Source organism: Bubalus kerabau, chromosome 2 (genome assembly GCF_029407905.1).
Source record: "Bubalus kerabau isolate K-KA32 ecotype Philippines breed swamp buffalo chromosome 2, PCC_UOA_SB_1v2, whole genome shotgun sequence".
NCBI classification, from domain to species: domain Eukaryota; kingdom Metazoa; phylum Chordata; class Mammalia; order Artiodactyla; family Bovidae; genus Bubalus; species Bubalus kerabau.
Genome location: NC_073625.1, coordinates 194,717,612 through 194,736,932, shown reverse-complemented (window position 1 = coordinate 194,736,932; position 19,321 = coordinate 194,717,612). Strand labels below are relative to the sequence as shown.

Sequence of the window (19,321 nt, the reverse complement as noted above, 5' to 3'; positions counted from 1 at the left end):
CCAAAACCCCTTAAGCTGTTTTCATTTTTTAAAATTTGTGTTTCTTTCTTCTTCTTTCTCTTTTGACTGTACTTTGAGGCAAGCAGGATCAAACCCATGCCCTCTGCAGTGGATGTGTGGAATCCTAACCATCGGACTGCTAGGGAATTCCCTAAAATTTGTGTCTCTTTTTACTGTTCTGATTGGGTGATTTCCATTATCTATCTTCCAGATAAGTTATATTTTCTTCTGTATCACATAGTCTTCTAATCATTCCTTTACTGTATTTTTATTTCATTTCTGATTGGGTCTTTTTATATGCCAAACTCGAGTCTCCTGCATTGCAGGCAGATGCTTTACTGTCTGAGCCACTAGGGAAGCCCTTATTTTCTACTTGCATGTGACATCTTTTCAGCAGATCTTTTCTTTCCCTAATTCAGTTAACATTTTTATAACCAATGCCTTGAACTCTGTATCTGGAAAATTGTTTGTTTATGCTTCATTATTTTTTTCTAGGATTTCTCTTGCTGTTTCAGTTGAGAGTATTTATTCTGCCTTTTTCATGTTGGTTAACTTTCTCTGTCAATCAGGTTATACAGTTATGTACTATAGTCTTGAAGTAACGTTCTTATGTGGGAGTATCCCTGTGTGGGCTGTGTGTGCCCAATGCCTTAAATGGGAGGGCTGGAATTAGGTGAACGTAAGTCACATTTTTAGAGTATGCTGGCATCTCTCACCTTGGTATTGAGTGTGGCTGGAGATGAAGAGTCTAGAGGTACAGCTGGAGTGAGGTGGACTTTCCACTCTGCTCAGTGACCATCACTGCTCTACTGGGAGCAGGTTCTGATCCCAAGTTCCTGCGACAGAAGCCTTGAGGGTCTGGCCCAAGCTGGCTCTTTTCCCTTTGAGTGTATGTATTCCCTTCTCCCCACACCAGAATCCTGGCCCAGAGGGACGAAGCGCTGAAGCCCACGGCCTGTGCGGTCCTCGTGTCGTGTGGACTGCAGACAGAGGCCCCTCGCTGTCTTCAGTGTGCTGCCTGTGCAGGTGCCTGCGATTGTTTCCTTCAGTCTGCTCAGACTCAGCCTTGGGTATAAGTTCACTCCGTCCCTCACGGGTAATCCCTGACACTAGACTTTCCGCCTGACCCCCTGCACTTTCATGGAGCCACAGAGCAGGGCAGTTGGGACCCACAGAGATTCTTGTATAGTGAGTGACTGCCATCGGAGTTCTGGGATGCTTTGGTGTGCTGCTTGAATAAGGGCCAACAATGGCTACTGGCACCTCACCCAGGCTCTGCCCTGGAACTGGGTCACCTGTGTCCCACCATAGGTTCTTTTCCCTGGTTATGATTGCTCCAGACCCCATCTGCTACCTCCTTCTTTCCCTGCAAGGAAAGGCCAAATGTACCAGAAGGCTTCTAATGATCAGTTACTGCATCCAGCCCGTTCCTGATGCTGCTCTGTGAGCCAAGTCTGGACATAGCCCTCTTTTGATACCATCTCTGAGAAACACAATGGTTTACAAGGCAAAGAGGTTTGCTTCCTTCAAGGAAAACTGCTATTGAAGGGTCGGGGTGGAGGGTGGGATGGTGGTTAGGGGTTCCTGGTAGATGAGCAAAAACCATTTTCTTGCATGGAAAGGAAAAAAAAAAAGAACCCTGAACAGATAAAAAGGAAGTAGTAATTGTTATCTGCTGGGACCATTATCCACGGCAGAATGGCAATGGTTGCTATTTCCTGAGATGGAATGAAATTACTTAGATTAATTGCTTCTGAAGACATAGCTCTCATTGCTCACTTAAAAGACTCATGACAGAGTTAGAAAAAGGTGATCCTATGGTTAGACTTTCAGAATGGGCAGGGTTCCTAACTGTGTGGCATTTCCAGTATGCTTCCAGGCGGGACATTTGTTTATGAAGCTTCTATTGAGTGCAAAGTCATTAAACAGAACTTATGATTTAATGGTTACCTCATCCTTGCTGCTGCTGCTGCTGCTAAGTCGCTTCAGTCGTGTCTGACTCTGTGTGACCCCAGATACGGCAGCTCATCAGGCTCCCCCGTCCCTGGGATTCTCCAGGCAAGAACACTGGAGAGGGTTGCCATTTCCTTCTCCTATGCATGACAGTGAAAAATGAAACTGAAGTCTGTCAGTCATGTCTGACTCTTAGCGACCCCATGGACTGCAGCCTACCAGGCTCCTCCGTCCATGGGATTTTCCAGGCAAGGGTACTGGAGTGGGGTGCCATGGCCTTCTCCGACCTCATCCTTAGGATTGCTAAATGTGCCTTTGTTCTGGTGTTGTCCTGTATCATAGTTATGAAGTGGTGTATATAGTTAGGTATTATTTTACAGAATTAAGAAAGAAAAGATCTTTGTGATATTCCAGTGTATACTTCAAAACTAGCTAATAAGATGCTGTGATGTTGATGTAGGCATTGATAGTCCTCTGGTGTATGTTTAGAAGAACATAATCATAGGGGGCAAAGTAACAGCTTAGTTGAGGGGTAACAATTGTAAAGTAGACCTTACTCTTCATATAAGGGTTCCATACTTGCTTTCAGGGGCTGTCACTTTCCACTTCCCTGGGGTTGGAAATCTTACATGGGAAGTGACAAATAAATGTGAAAGTATAGGCATCTATACAGCATGGAGTGCTTTGTGAGGGGAAGGTGTGTGGTGAGCAATTCCTGGAGCCTTGGGGGAGCTGGGTGTGGTTCTGAGCAGCACAAAGCTTCTCGTCACCGCCCCAGGTGCAGCTGAGCCCCTCTTACAGAGACTCATGATATAGGACACTTGGCGCTTCTAACTTCTTTTCAGCACTATCACTTATATCCAGAAAATTAATCTGTACATCTATCCTATTACCCCCATTTTACAGTTGAAGGACACATTTGGCTCAAGGTCATGCAGGAAGGTGGTAGAGCCTGGACTCTACCAGGTGTTTGTCTTGTAAAATTTCTAACAGAAAAGTTGAGAGAATAGCTGGCAGGCCCAATCTGGCCATGGTTGTTGACTTATATATTGTCTCTGGCTACTTTCATGGTATAAGAGTGGATCTGAGCAGTTCCCACAGAGACCATTTCAACCTGAAAAGCTGAAAATATTTCCTACTGGTCCTGTCTATAAAGGTTGTACACCCGAGTTTTACTCTCTTTTCTCTTGACCTACCTTTTGATATATTACATGTAATATATTACACCAGGGAAGATGGGGATTTCCCTGGTGGTCCAGTGGCTAAGACTCCAGACTCCCAAGGCAGTGGGGCCCAGGTTCGATCCTTGATTAGGGAACTAGATCCCACATGCCCCGACCAAAGAGTACATGTGCCACAGCTAAAGATCTCGCACGTGGCAAAGAAGATCCCACGTGTTGCAACTAAGACCAGGTGCCACCAAATGAATAAATATTAAAAAAAAAACCAAACTTCTGAACTGGTTCAGCATATAAACAGTCTGCACAAATGGACATTTATAAAGAACTATTTATTCATTTATTGATTTCTCTTTATTATTTATCACCCATTCCACTTTTCCTCCCCTGAGATCACAGAAGACACCACAGAAGGCTTCACAAAATTAGCAGCCATTTTCCAGTGAGAACTTGAAAGGGATACTTTGATTCTTTTTTCTTTCTTTTGTCTGTGTAGGGAGATTTGTGACAGTGTAATTGTCTGTTTGGTGAATCTGGGATAGCGATATAAATGGACCCATGGGTGAGCTGTGAGTGAGCTCACCATTGCACAATTTTTTCTCGGAAACAAACTCTCCATGACGGCCCTTAGCATCTGAGGGCAGAAGGGCCAAGTACACGGGAGTCTCTGTTCCTTCTTCTGAGCTTTTGAGGGCTTTGAGTCTTGCCATGTCGGTTCTCACCCACCCTGGGCAGCAGGCATTCAGGAGGATTTTGTCCCCTCCTCTCTGCTCACTCAGTTTCCTGGCTTGGATTCTGGACAGGGCTGTGATGCCGATTTTCACCACTCCATATATATTATTATCCGGCCGTCCCTCCTTCCTGTGCACCCCGTTCTTTGTGTCTTCCACAAATTTGTTCATGAGCCCCACCAGCTCCTCCTCTGTGGTGGTCTCACTCCTCAGTTTCTGCTGCAGTTTTTGATGTGCAGGTTTTAAAAGCTGCAAAGCTCACTCTGCTTGACACATTCACCACTCTGCCTAAAACACAATACAGATCATTGCCTAGAAGGGTGAGCACAAACATGATGAGTACCCAATTTGCTGGGGTGTTGGACCTCAAACTTCCATTTGATGGCCAATTACCAGTTTCTTTGAGATTAGTTAAGACTGCTTATACAATAGAAGTGCATGAAACAGCCTGTTGGCCTGTCAGAGCCATGATGTCTAGGATGATAACAGAAAGAAATGCTCCAATGGGGAGGTCAGTGTCCAGATTTACTGGTGCCTGGAGGGTCTGAGTACAGCAGTGACATCGTCTCTTAGCTCCCTTATCCCAGATGCCTGTAAGGTGAAGCTACATGCTGTCAAGACCACTCCTGCTTGAAACTTGACAAGGTCAAGCAGAAGCCTTGGGAACATCTATGGGATATGGACATAGGACGTGGTGATGAACTGAACCTGTTGAACATGGCCAGGTGCGGGCTGTGCAGGGCCTTTTCAAGCAGAGCTGACCAGGCTGGGGGCCAGCAGTGGTGGGATAGCATGGGATGGGGGGGTCTGTCACAGTCAGAAAAGCCAAGTACTGTGTTCCCAGCCGGAGAAGGCAATGGCACCCCACTCCAGTACTCTTGCCAGGAAAACCCCATGGATGGAGGAGCCTGGTAGGCTGCAGTCCATGGGGTCGCTAAGTCGGACACGACTGAGCAACTTCACTTTCACTTTTCACTTCCATGCATTGGAGAAGGAAATGGCAACCCACTCCAGTGTTCTTGCCTGGAGAATCCCAGGGACGGGGGAGCCTGGTGGGCTGCCATCTATGGGGTCACACAGAGTCGGACACGACTGAAGTGACTTAGCAGCAGCAGCAGTGTTCCCAGGTCCAGTGCTGTGAGTACTTGAGAAAGAGGCCCTGCCCCTTTCCCTCCCTCCTAGGAGGGGCCAGATGTTCCAGAAGGTTCCTAATGACCACTCCTGACTGCACCCCTTCCTGGTGCAGCATCCTGAGCCAAACCAGGACACAGCCCTCTTTTGATTCACCTCTGAGATACACTGTGGTTTGCAGGGTGGAGTGGTGAGTGTCCTCCAAACAAAACTGCTTGGTGAATGGTCATTAGGGGACTAGGGATTCCTGGCAGAGGAATAAAAATCATTAGAGGTGCTGCATGCATGCACATGTAGGTCTCCAAAAAGAGGAAGGAGTACAGTTACTATCTTTTGCTGGGTCCATCAAACCCACAGAATTGGAATGGTTGCTTCTTCCTAAGATGCAATGAAATTACTTAGGGTAACTGCCTTGAACTGTGGTGTTGGAGAAGACTCTTGAGAGTTCCTTGGACAACAAGGAGATCCAACCAATCAATCCTAAAGGAAAACAATCCTGAATATTCATTGGAAGGACTGATGCTGAAGCTGAAGCTCCAATACTTTGGCCACCTGATGTGAAGAACTGACTCACTGAAAAAGACCCTGATGCTGGGAAAGACTGAAGGCAGGAGGAGAAGGGGACGACAGAGGGTGAGATGGTTGGACGGCATTGCTGACTCAATGGACATGAGTCTGAGCAAGCTCCAGGAGATGGTGGACAGGGAAGCCTGGCGTGCTGCAGTCCATGGGGTCGCAAAGAGTTGGACACAGGTGAGCAACTGAAAAACAACAACTACTACTTCTGAGGACATAGCTCTGCTTGCTCTCTTGATAGAAACTCAGCTTGTTAAAGAGTTTGGTCCTGTGATTAGACTTTCAGTGTGGGCAGGCTACCTGACTGTGAAATTTAATGTGTCCCATAAAGAAGGGTTGTTTATGAAACTTTTACTGTGTTCAGGGCCATTGACAGGAACGTTGTATTTAAAAGTTACATATCCCTAGGTTTGTTGAAAATGTGTATGTTTTGATTTGTCTTAGGTCATAGTTAACAACTGGTTTATCATGTGGGCTTTGTTTTTCTGGAACTAAGGGTGCATGATCATTGCGATTCCACTATCCATTTCCAAACTAGCAGGTGTGATGCTGACTGTTGATCTAAACATTGGTGATCCTCTGCTGTCATATGGTGTGGGTGTGGGGGGAGGAGGAAAATAACAGACTAGTTGAAGGCCTACAGTTGTGAAGTCAACCTGACTCTTCAGGGAAGGGCCCTGCCTTTGTCTTCAGGAGCTGTTGCTTTACCAGGGCTGACAATCAGAGGTGGACAGTGACAGCTAACCATGACAGTAGGGGCATCTGTACCACATGGAGCTTCTGTGAAGAGCCGATGTGGTGACAGTCTTTGGGGCCCTGGGGAGCCGGATATGGTGTTGGGAAGTGTCAGGGGATGTTCAGCTTTAAGGGATCCAATATGTTATTCTCTTCTTTTGTGTGCGGTTTCTCAAGGACTCTATTCCTTATCAGTTCCTGGAAAACAGGAATGAGCGGAGCTGCACGAAGTTCTCAGGACTGAGATCATGAGAAAAGGCACCTGCTTGGATTCCTTTCAGTGACTCCCTTCAGTGACTCCCTTCAGTGACCTTTTACTTAAAGGTAGTCTATTCAGTTATGCCCCTCTTACTCAGGATGTGGAATGCTTTCTGGCCCTTTTAAGATTGTTATTTGCTTGGCTTTGTTTTTGCTCTATTTTGTTACTGCCTAAAGCTGCCTTGTATGAAGATATATTAACGTGCATTTCTGCAAATAAAGCACCCTTGTTTCACTTGAGACTTGGATCCCCTGCGTCCCTCTTCTCGTCGACTCCAGTCCCTAGGTCCCGGTCTACAAAGACTGTGACAGGGAAGCAGGAAGCTGCCCTGGGTGCAGCTGGGCCCCTCTTTCAGGGACTCATGATAAAGGATACTTGGCACTTCGGATGTATTTTCAGCACTGTCACCCATATCCAGACAGTTAACCTTTACAGTACCACAACCCTATGACAGTTCTCATTTTACAATTGAGGGGATACAGCACATGTGGAATTTTGGTCAAGGTCACACAGGAAAGTTGCAGAGCCAGGCTTTTTTGGTTCAAGATGTTTATCTTGAAAGATTTTAAGTAGAAAGTTTAAAGCATAATAGTGGATACCCATGTGTCCTCCCAACTAGGTTCAACTGTTATGAATATGTTACTCTAGTTATGTGTTCCACTTCTGTGTGTATTTTGCAGAACCATGCTAATGTTGTAGACTTCCTGACACCTCATCCCACAAAAATGACACATTCACCCTGGAGAGATTTGACAGTGATCTCTCATACCCACTCATTCCCACCCATTCTCAGTTTTCCCCATTGTCTCAGATTCTTGTAGGATGTTATCTTTCATACCAGCACCCCCTCACATTTCACATTTACATTGTTTTTTTTCCCAATGAGTTTGGTGTTTACAGGCACCAGAGCAGATGTTTTCCCTCACGGTATGGTCCATGTTATATTAGAGGCTTGTCAGCTAAAGCTGGCAGACCCAACATGGCCATGCTTATATATTGTCTCTGGCCACTTTCTTGGTAAAAGAGAGCCGGTGAACAGTTCTCACAGAGACCACTTGAACCTGAAAACTAAAAGTATTTCCCACCTGGCCCTATTGATGATAATTCTTTCCCCAAGTACTCTCACTTTCCTTGACCTACATTTTGGTCTATTAGACTTCTGAGCTGGATCTGCATATAATCAGTTGGAACAAACAGACATTTATAAAGAACCATGTATTCATCTATTGATGTTTATTCATTATTTGTCATCCATTCTTCTTTTATTCCCTGGGATCACAAAAGAAATCACAAAAGATCTCACAGAATAGTAGCCATTTCAAAGTGGCTTTGAAATTTACATAGAGGTAGGCATGTTTGGTTTTTTTCATGGGGAGATATTTTGAACACTGTGTTTTCTTAGTCTAATCAGGACAGGTAACCAAGTGGGGCCTATGGGTAGAACTCAGGCAAGAATTGCCATTTTGCAACTTTTTTCTCATGGACAAACTGTCCATGAGGCCCCTCGGCATCTGAGGGCAGAAGGGCCAAGTACATGGGGGTCTCTATTCCTTCTTCTAAGCTTTTGGGGGCTTTGGATCCCCCCATGTCGGTTCTCACCCACCCTGGGCAGCAGGCATTCAGGAGGATCTTGTCTGCTCCTCTCTGCTCACTCAGTTTCCTGGCTTGGATTCTGGACAGGGCCGTGATGCCGATTTTCACCACTCCATATATATTATTATCTGGCCAGCCCTCCTTCCTGTGCACCCCGTTCTTTGTGTCTTCCACAAACTTGTTCATGAGCCCCACCAGCTCCTCCTCTGTGATGGTCTCACTTCTCAATTTCTGCTGCAGTTCAGGGCTGCAGCTTTCAAGAGCTTTGAAGCCCCATCCGCTAGACACGTTCACCACTCTGCCTAAAATGCAACACAAACCATTACTTGGGAAGGTATGTATGAGAATAATGAACACCCAATTTGCTGAGATGTTGGACTTGATTCCCACTGGAGAGCCAGTTATCAATTTCCTATGGGATGTAGGGGGTCTGGGAATTAGAGGCAGGTGGGCCTAGATCTTGTCAGAAACACTGCAGTTTGGGCTCAGTCAGACTCACCTTGGGGTTTCATTAGAGGCAGGAGTTCTGTGCATATATCCCGGGTCCCAAAAAAATTTGTTTTCATGGTCATTTCTGCCTTAATTGGAGTTGGCGTGGGATCACTAGCTTTTAGGGCAAAAAACAAAACAGGATAGATAAATATAAGCCATACGGTAAAAATGCTTACTTGATACAGTATTTTTTCCTGTGAAGTGTTTTAGTCTAAGAGGTGGGTGGAGTTAGTGAACAGTATTGTGCCAGTGGGAATTTTGCGGTTTGATGTGTGCTCAGTCACTTAGTCTTGTCTGATTCTTTGCAACCCCATGAACTACAGCACTCCAGGCTCCTCTGCCCATGGGATTTTCCAGGCAAGAATACTGGAGTGGGTTGCCATTTCCTTCTCCAGGGAAGAAATCGGTTACAGTTTGATAATGCCGTGTATTTGTGTACGATGGCATCATCAGGGGAGGCTGAATGAAGACAGCTCACACAATCTCTCACTGTACCACTCTTTACAACTTTCTATTGGTTTCAAAGCAAGCTAAAGATTTACCCAACTGGTCCAAAGTTCAATGAAATCAAGACTGCAAAAATCCTAGGCATTGTCCTTAACACTGATATCAAAGCTATTGCAAGGCCTTGCTGGAAAAACTTGTGATCTCGGAGGACTTGCTCTCCCTGTGACCTCCAGCCTAAGGCGGAGGTTCAGGCAGTAGCCCCGCCCCGCCCCATCTGGCTCCCCTCACAGTAGCTGTAACCCCCCAGCTCCCACTCACTTACACTGGAAGATGATGGCCGCGTTGTTGACCAGCACGTCGAGGCCCCCGTACTCCTTGCGCAGGAAGTCGCGCACGGCGCGGATGCTCTGCAGGTCAGTGATGTCCAGCTGGTGGAAACGGGGGCTCAGGCCCTCAGCCTGCAGCTGCTGCACGGCCGCCCGACCCCGCGCCTCGTCCCGCGCCGTGAGCACCACGTCCCCCGGGAACCGCCGACACAGGTCGCGCACGATGGCAAAACCGAGGCCTCTGTTGGCCCCGGTGACCAGCGCTACGCGGGTGGAGGACGACATGGCCGGTGGGTAGGGCCCTTTGGATTAGAGCTGACAAGGCTGGAGACCGACGGGGTGGCGCAGCGTGGGACGTGGAGACCCGCCACACTCCAGAAGGCAAAGAACTGTGTCCTGGGATCCAGTGCAGTGACTGCTTGAGAAGGAGGAGGCCCTGCCTTCTACCCGCTTAAGGAGGGATCAAACATTCCCTCAGGTTACTGAACACCACTTCTGGCTCCACCTCTTTCTGCGTGTACAGTATTCTCAGTCAAGGCAGGGCACAGCCCTGTTTTTTTCTTTAAAGTTTTTCTTCTATGTTGGAGCATAGGGCTTCCCTGGTGGCTCAAACGGTAGAGAATCTGCCTGCAGTGCTGGAGACCCTGGTTTGATCCCTGGCTTCGGAAGATCCCCTGGAGAGGGGAGTGGCTACCCATCCAGTGTGCTTGCCTGTGGAATCCCATGGACAGAGAAGCCTCCTGTGCTACCATCCACAAGGTGGCAAAAACTCTTCACAGAATTAGCAGCCACCTCCCAGTGACAACCTGATGGGATACTTTGATTCTTTTTCCTTTCTTTTGTCTGTGTAGGGATATTTGCGGCAGTGTAAGTGTCTGATTGGTAAACCTGGGATAGGAACATAATCAGACCCATGGGTACAGCTGTCAGTGAGCGCACACACAACTTTTCTCTCGAAAACAAACTGACTGGAGCCCCTCAGCATCCGAAGGCAAAAGAGCCAAGGAGTCTCTGCTCCTTCTTTTGGGGCTCTTAAGGCTTTGTGTCCGCCGCAACCCTTGTTGGTTCTCACCCATCCTGGGCAGCAGGCATTCAGGAGGATCTTGTCCCCTTCTCTCTGCTCACTCAGTTTCCTGGCGTGGATTCTGGACAGGACTGTGACTCCGATTTTCAACACTCCATATGCGGTATCGGGCCAGCCCTCCTTCCTGTGCACCCCGTTCTTTGTGTCTTCCACAAACTTGTTCATGAGCCCCACCAGCTCCTCCTCCGTGATGGTCTCACTTCGAAACTTCTGCTGCAGTTCAGGGCTGCATTTCTTTAGAGAGTTGACACTGACAAAGCTGGATACATTCACCACTCTGCCTAAAATAGAGCACAAATCAGCACATAGAAAGGCGAGCACGAGAAGGATGATACCCCAATTGGGGACAGGACTGACCTCTTGAAAGAGGACATTAGGGAAGGAAGGGAATGTATTTTGGGAGGGGGTTCCTCAATGAGTTTTATCTTTTTTATTATTATAAGTAACAACATGTTACTTCTAATGTTTTTAAAAATTAAGCTACATCTAATTATTTTAGAAATTACCAGAATGAACTATTTCACTCAAACTCAATAAATAAGTCATGACCAGAGGAAAAAGTCTGTGAACCTATTACCCAGCATGACTTGTGAAAAGTATTTTCAAAACTGAACTATTTAAAATCTCTGGAAATGGTCCTGAGTGTGTGCAGCAAATGAAGAAACATTTTTTTCCAGACTATCTCCAAAAACTCAGGTGAGAACAGAAAGAATCTATTTCAACCATGACTGCTCCTTCCTTTCCTCCTTTCTGACCGTAGCAATGGAAACTTCACTCTGGGATGGTGCATCTGAGACGCAGGACTCCCTCCCTGCCAAGGGGCTGTGGCATCTTCCCACCATGCGGATGACATCACGTTTCTCATCCTGTTCCTCAGCTACCTGCTGCAGAGGTTCAGTTCCTGGTAAGTGTACCTAGGAGGTTAGGACTTCCTTCTCCAACCCAGCCCTCACTTGTGGGACCAAGGCTCTACCTTGGGCTGGGCATCCTGAGAATGCTGGAGCCTGGACTACCCTTGTTTGTGAGGCAGAAGTAGCATGCAAAGGGAAGTAACATGCTGGGAAGACCAGGGGCTACAGCGCCCTCTCCCAGCTCCTAACACAGGAGTGTCATTGAAAGAAAAGTGAGAGGGTAACAGGTAGGAGGGTAAGGATAAAGGAAAGAAATGGTATGGACCTAACAAAAGCAGAAGATATTAAGAAGAGATGGCAAGAACACACAGAAGAACTGTACAAAAAAGATCTTCACAACTCAGATAATCACGATGGTGTGATCACTCACCTAAAGCCAGACATTCTGGAATGTGAAGTCAAGTGGGCCTTAAGAATAATCACTAGCAACAAAGCTAGTGGAGGTGACGGCATTCCAGTTGAGCTATTTCAAATCCTAATAGATGATGCTGTGAAAGTGCTGCACTCAATATGCCAGCAAATTTGGAAAACTCAGCCGTGGCCACATGACTGGAAAAAGGTCAGTTTTCACTGCAGTCCCAAAGAAAGGCAATGCCAAATGTTCAAACTACCACACAATTGCACTCATCTCACATGCTAGCAAAGTAATGCTCAAAAATCTCCAAGCCAGGCTTCAACAGTATGTGAACCCTGAACCTCCAGATGTTCCAGCTGGTTTTAGAAAAGGCAGAGGAACCAGAGATCAAATTGCCAACATCTGCTGGATCATCAAAAAAGCAAGAGAATTCCAGAAAAATATCTATCTCTGCTTTATTGATTTTGCCAAAGCCTTTGACTGTGTGGATCACAACAAACTGGAAAATTCTGAAAGAGATGGGAATACCAGACCCCCTGAACTGCCCCTTGAGAAATCTGTATGCAGGTCAGGAAGCAACAGTTAGAACTGGGCATGGAACAACAGACTGGTTCCAATTGGGAAAAGAGTATGTCAAGGCTCTATATTGTTACCCTTTGTATTTAATTTCTATGCAGAGTACATCATGAGAAATCCTGGGCTGGATGAAGCACAAGCTGGAATCAAGGACGTTGGGAGAAATATCAATAACCTTAGATATGCAGATGACACCATCATTATGGCAGAAAGTGAAGATGAAAGAGCCTCTTGATGAAAGTGAAAGAGGAGAGTGAAAAAGTTGGCTTAAAGCTCAACATTAAGAAAATTAAGATCACGGCATCCGGTCCCATCACTTCATGGCAAATAGATGGAGAAACAGTGGAAACAGTGGAAACAGTGGTGGTTTAGTCGCTAAGTCGTGTCAGACTCTTGGGATCCCATGGACTGTAGCCTGCAGGTTCCTCATGGGATTCTCCAGGCAAGAATACTGGAGTGGGTTGCCATTTTCTTCTCCAGGGCATCTTCCCCACCCAGGAATTGAACCTGAATCTCCTGTACTACAGGCAGATGATTTACCTAGTGAGCTATGAGGGAAGTCCCACTGCAGAAACAGTGGCACACTTTATTTTCTTGGGTTCCAAAATCACTGCAGATGGTGACTGCAGCCATGAAATTAAAAGACGCTTACTCCTTGGAAGAAAAGTTATGACCAACCTAGACAGAATATTAAAAAGCAGAGACATTACTTTGCCAACAAATGTCCTTCTACTCAAGGCTATGGTTTTTCCGGTAGTCATGTATGGATGTGAGAGTTCGACTGTAAAGAAAGCTGAGTGCAGAATTGATGCTTTTGAACTGTGGTGTTGGAGAAGACTCTTGAGAGTCCCTTGCACTGCAAGGAGATCCAACCAGTCCATCCTAAAGGAGATCAGTCCTGAATTTTCATTGGTAGGACTGATGCTGAAGCTGAAATTCTAATACTTTGGCCACCCGAAGCGAAAAACTGACTCACTGAAAAAGACCCTGATGCTGGGAAAGATTGAAGGGAGGAGGAGAAGGGATGACGGAGGATGAGATGGTTAGATGACATCACCAACTCAATGGACATGAGTTTGAGCAAGCTCTGGGAGTTGGTGATGGACAGGGAGGCCTGGTGTACTGCAGTTCTTGGGGTCAGAGAGTCGGACACGACCGAGTGACTGAACTGAGGTGGGATTGTGGTCCCTTCCTGGTATTTCTTTTGGCCTGAGGTGACCCAGACCTTAGGTTTACAGGCTGTGTCATCAATGGTGACTGCCAAGAGGGTTTATGCCAAAGGGGACCTTCCCAGACTGGTCCCCCATCCCAGTGGTGAACCCCTGCCAAGCCGTGCCTCCACAGGAGACCCTACAACACCAGCAGGTATTTTGGTTCACTCTCCTGCTCTTTTCCTCCGAGTCTTGGTTCAGGCAAGGTTTTGTTGAGCCCTCCAAGACTGGAATCTCTGTTTCCCCCAGTCCTGTGAAAGTCTTGTAATCAAATCCTTTGGTCTTCAAGGGCAGATTCTCAGGGGGTTCCCAGGCCCTTTGTTGGATCTCCAGGCTGGGAAACCTGATATGGGGTTCAGAACCTTCACGACAGTGGGATAATTTCTTTGGTATTATCGTTCTCCAGTTTGTTGCCTACCTGATGAGTATGGGACTTGATTTTATCATAATTGTTCCCCTCCGACCATTTTGCTATGGCTTCTGCTTTGTCTCTGGACACGGGGTATCCTTTTTTTGGTAGGTTCCAGCACTCCAGAACTCTTGCCTGGAGAATCCCAGGGATGGAGGAGCCTGGTGAGCTGCAGTCCATGGGGTCGCAAAAAGTCAGACAGGGCTGAGCGACTTCACTTTCACTTTTCACTTTCACACATTGGAGAAGGAAATGGCAACCCACTCCAGTGTTCTTGCCTGGAGAATCCCAGGGACGGGGGAGCCTGGTGGGCTGCTGTCTCTGGGGTCACACAGAGTCGGACACGACTGAAGCGACTTGGCAGCAGCAGCAGCATCCTTCTGGGCTTCCCTGCTGCCTCAGCTGGTAAAGAATCTGCCTGCAATGTGGGAGACCTGGGTTCGATCCCTGGGTTGGGAAGATCCCCTGGAAAAGGGAAAGGCTACCCACTCCAGTATTCTGGCCAGGAGAATTCCATGGACTATAATTCCATGGACTCTATAGTCCATGGGGTGGCAAAGAGTCAGACACGACTGAATGGCTTTCACTTCACTTCACTTTAGCATCCGCCTGTCGTTGGTTGTTCAACAGCTAGTTGTGATTTTGGTTCACAGTTAAGGATTCTTGCCTACATATATAGCGTTTGGTTTTCTTTTTCTATCATTTGCTCTTACATGTTTTCTATCATCATAGAAATTATATATGATAACTTTATGTTTTTTGTTATGTGATATTAGTAAGTGTCTCTAAAGAAACTTGATTGGATTGTTAGCTTTCTTTCCTTTCCCTCCCTTCCTGGCTTTTAAAAAAATGGTAGATAATCTTTATTGAGTTCCTGCTCTCAGCATTTAATGTGTGTATGCTGAGTTGTGTAGTTGTGTCCAACTCTTTGAGACACTTTGGACTTCCCCTCTGTCCATGGGTTTCTCCAGGTAAGAATACTGAAGTAGGCTGCCATGCCCTCCTCCAGGGGGTCTTCCTGGCCCAGAGATCGAACCCATGTCTCATGTGTCTCCTGCATTGCAGGTGGATTCTTGACCAGCATTTAATACTGCAGCTCAACTTATTATGACAGGAGGCTTTCTAATGGAGCCAAACTTGAGGGACCCCTTTTGGAAGCAGACTTGAAAGCATCTTGGTAGCCACACTGATGTTCTTTCACAGCTTTCTCGCTGTTCTCCACTGATGGGTACTCCCAGTTATCAGTGGTCTATCAAAGAGAAGATTGTTTGAGCAGTTTCCAGAGACGTTATATTCCTTGGGGAAGAATCTTTGTGCTGCTGTCAAAAGATGTATTTGTCCCCTGCTTTTTAGCAACTGTTATTCTTTGAACCTGTCCTTTATTATGAGGTAATACTGAATAATACACCCATTTAAAGCATACATTTCAATGGTTTTGATATGTTCACGTAATTGTGCAACCATCACCACAGGTTTAGGACAGTTTCATGGCCCCGCCTGTGCCCCGCTCCCCAAAGATATCCCATACCTATTGGTGGTTGCATCCTTTCCCCCAGCCCTAGGCAACCCCTGATCTAATTTCTGTCTGTTGTTATGCCTATATGGAACACTTCACATGGATGGAGTCATAAGTTATGTGCTCTTTGTGACTAAATGATTTCTTTCACATTGTGTTTTAAGGTTTACTTGTTTTGTAGCATCTCACTGGCTTTTGAACTTCACATTTAGCAAGTCTGATTTTTGGTGGTATTTTATATTGAACAGGTATTAATTGAACATAATGAAATTGATAGAATATTGGCTTTAGAAGTCACTTTTAAAGATTATAAGTAATTATAATTATTGTCAAAATTTCAGAATTTTAACTAGGTAAAACATTTCAGTGTTTGGAATTTTTACTTAGTAAAACATTTCAGTGTTCTATTTTGCTCATCAATACTTAATATAAAAATTTTGTTTTAAAGTGCTAAGAAATGGTTGGTATAAAATATATACTCATGAGAGTCCCTTGAACTGCCAGGAGATCCAACCAGTCCATTCTAAAGGAGATCAGTCCTGGGTGTTCATTGGAAGGACTAATGTTGAAACTGAAACTGCAATACTTTGGCCACCTAATGCGAAGAGCTGACTCATTTGAAAAGACCCTGAGGCTGGGCAAGATTGAGGGCAGGAGGAGAAGGGGACGACAGATGATGAGATGGTTGGATGGCATCACTGACTCAATGGACATGGGTTTGGGTGAACCCCGGGAGTTGGTGATGGACAGGGAGGCCTGGTGTGCTGCAGTTCATGGGGTTGCAAAGAGTTGGACACGACTGAGTTACTGAACTGAACTGAAAAAATATGTAATCTGTAATACCAAATTTGTGACGCTATAAAAGTCTTCAATACCTTAAGTAAATTATATCTAAACAAAATTTTACAGATATAGATTCCCCATTGACAATTTTAATTTTAAAATTAAAGCTGTGTATTGGTAACTTTTCATTCTATTACAAAGTAATGAAACTTAGTGATTAAATCGGAGAAGGCAATGGCACCGCACTCCAGTACTCTTGCCTGGAAAATCCCGGGGATGGAGGAGCCTGGTAGGCTGCAGTCCATGGGGTCGCTAAGAGTCAGACACGACTGAGTGACTTCACTTTCAGTTTTCACTTTCATGCATTGGAGAAGGAAATGGCAACCCGCTCCAGTGTTCTTGCCTGGAGAATCCTAGGGATGGTGGAGCCTGATGGGTTGCCGTCTGTGGGGTCACACAGAGTTGGACACGACTGAAGCGACTTAGCAGCAGCAGCAGTGATTAAATCAAGAAACATTTGTTTTCCCAGTTTCCATAGATGAGGAATTTGGTATTGGCTTAGCTGGGCAGTTCTGGCTCAAGGCTTGTGAGGTTGTAATCAAGATGTCAGTTGGAGTGTATCTTCTAAAGGCCCGACCTCAGCTGGAGGATCCCTTCCAAGTTTATTGGCTCATGTGGCTCTTGGTTGGAGGCTTCACTTCTTAGCCAAGTGGACCTTTCTGTAGGCTCTTTGGGCATCTTCAAGATGTTGCTGCTGGCTTCCTCCAGAGTGACTGATCCAGGGAACAGTGATAAAGACAGAAGGCAAAAAGGGTCTTTTATGACCTAGTTTCATAAATTACATACCACTACTCTGCCATGGCTGTTGGTCACACAGGCCAATTCTGGTCTAATGTGGGAGGGGACTGCAAAGGGTTTGAATAGGCGGTGGGGGTCAAGGGACCATCTTGGCTGGCTACTGTGAGTTGGAAAGTCGTCTGACTCTCCAGACTGACAGTCCCAACATAATATGACGTCAATCATCAGGTAAGGATTAGGTCAACTCTGGTCTTATATGTATTTTTAATATTTGCATGTGTGAACTTAAAGAATATGGCACAGACCATATGAAAATACAGTTTTTGGGTGTGTGCCATGTGGAACTTCATCAACTGGGGATGGAACTCATGTTCCCTTCATTGACAGCTTGAAGTCTTAAGCACTGGACCACCAGGGAAGACCTGGCAATACGTTTTATATCTGTGTGTGGATGACAGATTTGAGTCCTGGTGGAATAATCATAGTTCACACAAACGTAATGGGGTTGGGCAGCCATTGAGGATCTGGGCTCTGACATGTCCCTGTATCACTAAGAACTGAATCTTTCTGAACTGTATCAAATCCAGGGGAACACCTGCTACCCTCAACCTCGTTTTCTCAGATTCCCACTTGCACCTTTGTAAACATTGCGGAACTCAACCAATCCTTGTTTAATGAAAAAAACAAAAAACAAAACCCTTAGTTTTTTGCCAGCTCCAATCATAATTCTTGGCAAACAACTTCTGTAACTGTGACCTTACTTTTTTTTTTTTTTGCCTTTATATGCTTCCTTCTATTTTGTAGTCTGAGTGAGTGAAGTCGTTCAGTCGTGTCCGACTCTTTGTGACCCCGTGGACTGTAGCTCCCCAGGCTTCTCCATCCATGGGATTCTCCAGGCAAAAATACTGGAGTGGGTTGCCATTTCCTCCTCCAGGGGATCTTCCCGACCCAGGGATCGGAACCCAGGTCTCCCGCATTGCAGACAGACGCTTTACCATCTGAACTGAAGGGTTTAGAGGCCGTCAAATGGACATGACCTATAAAGGCAATTTTGATGGTTTTACATAGAAATGACCTCTAATGGAAGAGAACACAAATGGGAACTATTTGAGATACATTTCTATGTAAAATGTAGTTTGCACATAATTCAGCATTTAAATGAGCACTCTGCAACCGAGACCAAGTATCAATCATCTCTTGAGGTTTTCTACTATGTACCAACATCAAATCTGCATAGGCACAAATGAGCCAGAGCCGGGAGCCAGGCAGCGGCCGAGGCGGCAAGTGCTGGCGCTGAGCCGAGGCTGGGGCCGAGCCGAGCCGAGGCGGAGCCACCCCGCCGCCGACGCCGCCGGGCTGCCCTCTAGCGGGCGCACTCATAGAACAAGAGCGGCGGTGGTCGCCGGGCTGAGCCGCACGGAGCGGCCCCGACGTGGATGCAGCCGCGATCTCCCGCCCCCGCCCCGCCGAGCAGGAGCTGCTCCCGGACAAGATATGAGAAATGAGTGTTGGACGTCGAAGAATAAAGTTGTTGGGAATCCTGATGATGGTAAATGTCTGCATTTATTTGATCGTGGAAGTCTGCAAAAGCAATAGCCAAGAAAAAAAATGGAAAGGGGGAAGTAATAATACCTAAAGAAAGGTTCTGGAAGATATCTGACCCTCCTCGGGCATGTTGGAACAAGGAACAAGAACGCTGAACAGGAGGTTCAATCCCATTTTGAACACGTTAGCCAACGAGACAGAAGCATACGGATTCTCCAATATAAGCCATCTGAATTACCGTGAACCTGACCTGAGGGTTATGTCAGTGATTTCAGGGTTCGACAATTTGCCAGACAGATTCATAGTCTAGTGGCACACAATTAAAGTACTTCTTGAATCTATGTCTCCTGGATGCAGTCCTAACAAACCCCAAATATTAATCAATCTTTCCTTATTTCAGGTTTTGCTTCTGAGATTTTGGTTTACAATGTACAGTGTATGTGTGTTTATGAAAGTGAAAGTCAGTCGTATCCGACTCTTTGCCACCCCATGGACTATATAGTCGATGGAATTCTCCAGGCCAGAATACTGGAGTGGGTAGCTTTTCCCTTCTGCAGGGGATCTGCCCGGCCCAGGAATCGAACTGGGGTCTCTGCATTGCAAGCAGATTTTTTACCAACTGAGCTATGTTTTAAAAGTTTGTGCATTTAAGGCAAAAATTCAACTTTTGAAAAAAAAATTAGAAATTGTATACTAGCAGTCACTGCTGCTG

General features: G+C 46.0%; 1 protein-coding gene and 1 pseudogene across 1 annotated transcript; both read right to left on the bottom strand.

The window, feature by feature from the left end:
• Nucleotides 1–7,789: 7,789 nt before the first annotated feature.
• On the bottom strand, nucleotides 7,790–9,842 carry LOC129644307 (carbonyl reductase [NADPH] 1-like). Its single transcript, XM_055569909.1, has 3 exons — nucleotides 9,418–9,842; nucleotides 8,656–8,763; nucleotides 7,790–8,458 (listed from the first exon to the last, which is right to left on the bottom strand). The coding sequence occupies exons 1-3, from the start codon at nucleotides 9,704–9,706 to the stop codon at nucleotides 7,995–7,997; spliced, it is 861 nt and encodes a 286-aa protein (XP_055425884.1). The 5' UTR covers nucleotides 9,707–9,842; the 3' UTR covers nucleotides 7,790–7,994.
• A 505-nt stretch (nucleotides 9,843–10,347) lies between these two features.
• LOC129644555 (carbonyl reductase [NADPH] 1-like) lies at nucleotides 10,348–12,965 on the bottom strand (annotated as a pseudogene).
• Between the last annotated feature and the right edge of the window lie 6,356 nt (nucleotides 12,966–19,321).

Coding starts and splice junctions, on each gene's coding strand:
- LOC129644307 (XM_055569909.1), bottom strand. CDS start 9,706: ATGTCGTCCTCCACCCGCGTAGCGCTGGTCACCGGGGCCAACAGAGGC. Junction 8,764..9,417: donor CGCGGCCATCATCTTCCAGT/GTAAGTGAGTGG, acceptor TTGCCCTAAAAG/CTAGTGATCCCACGCCAACT. Junction 8,459..8,655: donor GCCTCTAATGAAACCCCAAG/GTGAGTCTGACT, acceptor GTTGCATTTTAG/GCAGAGTGGTGAACGTGTCT.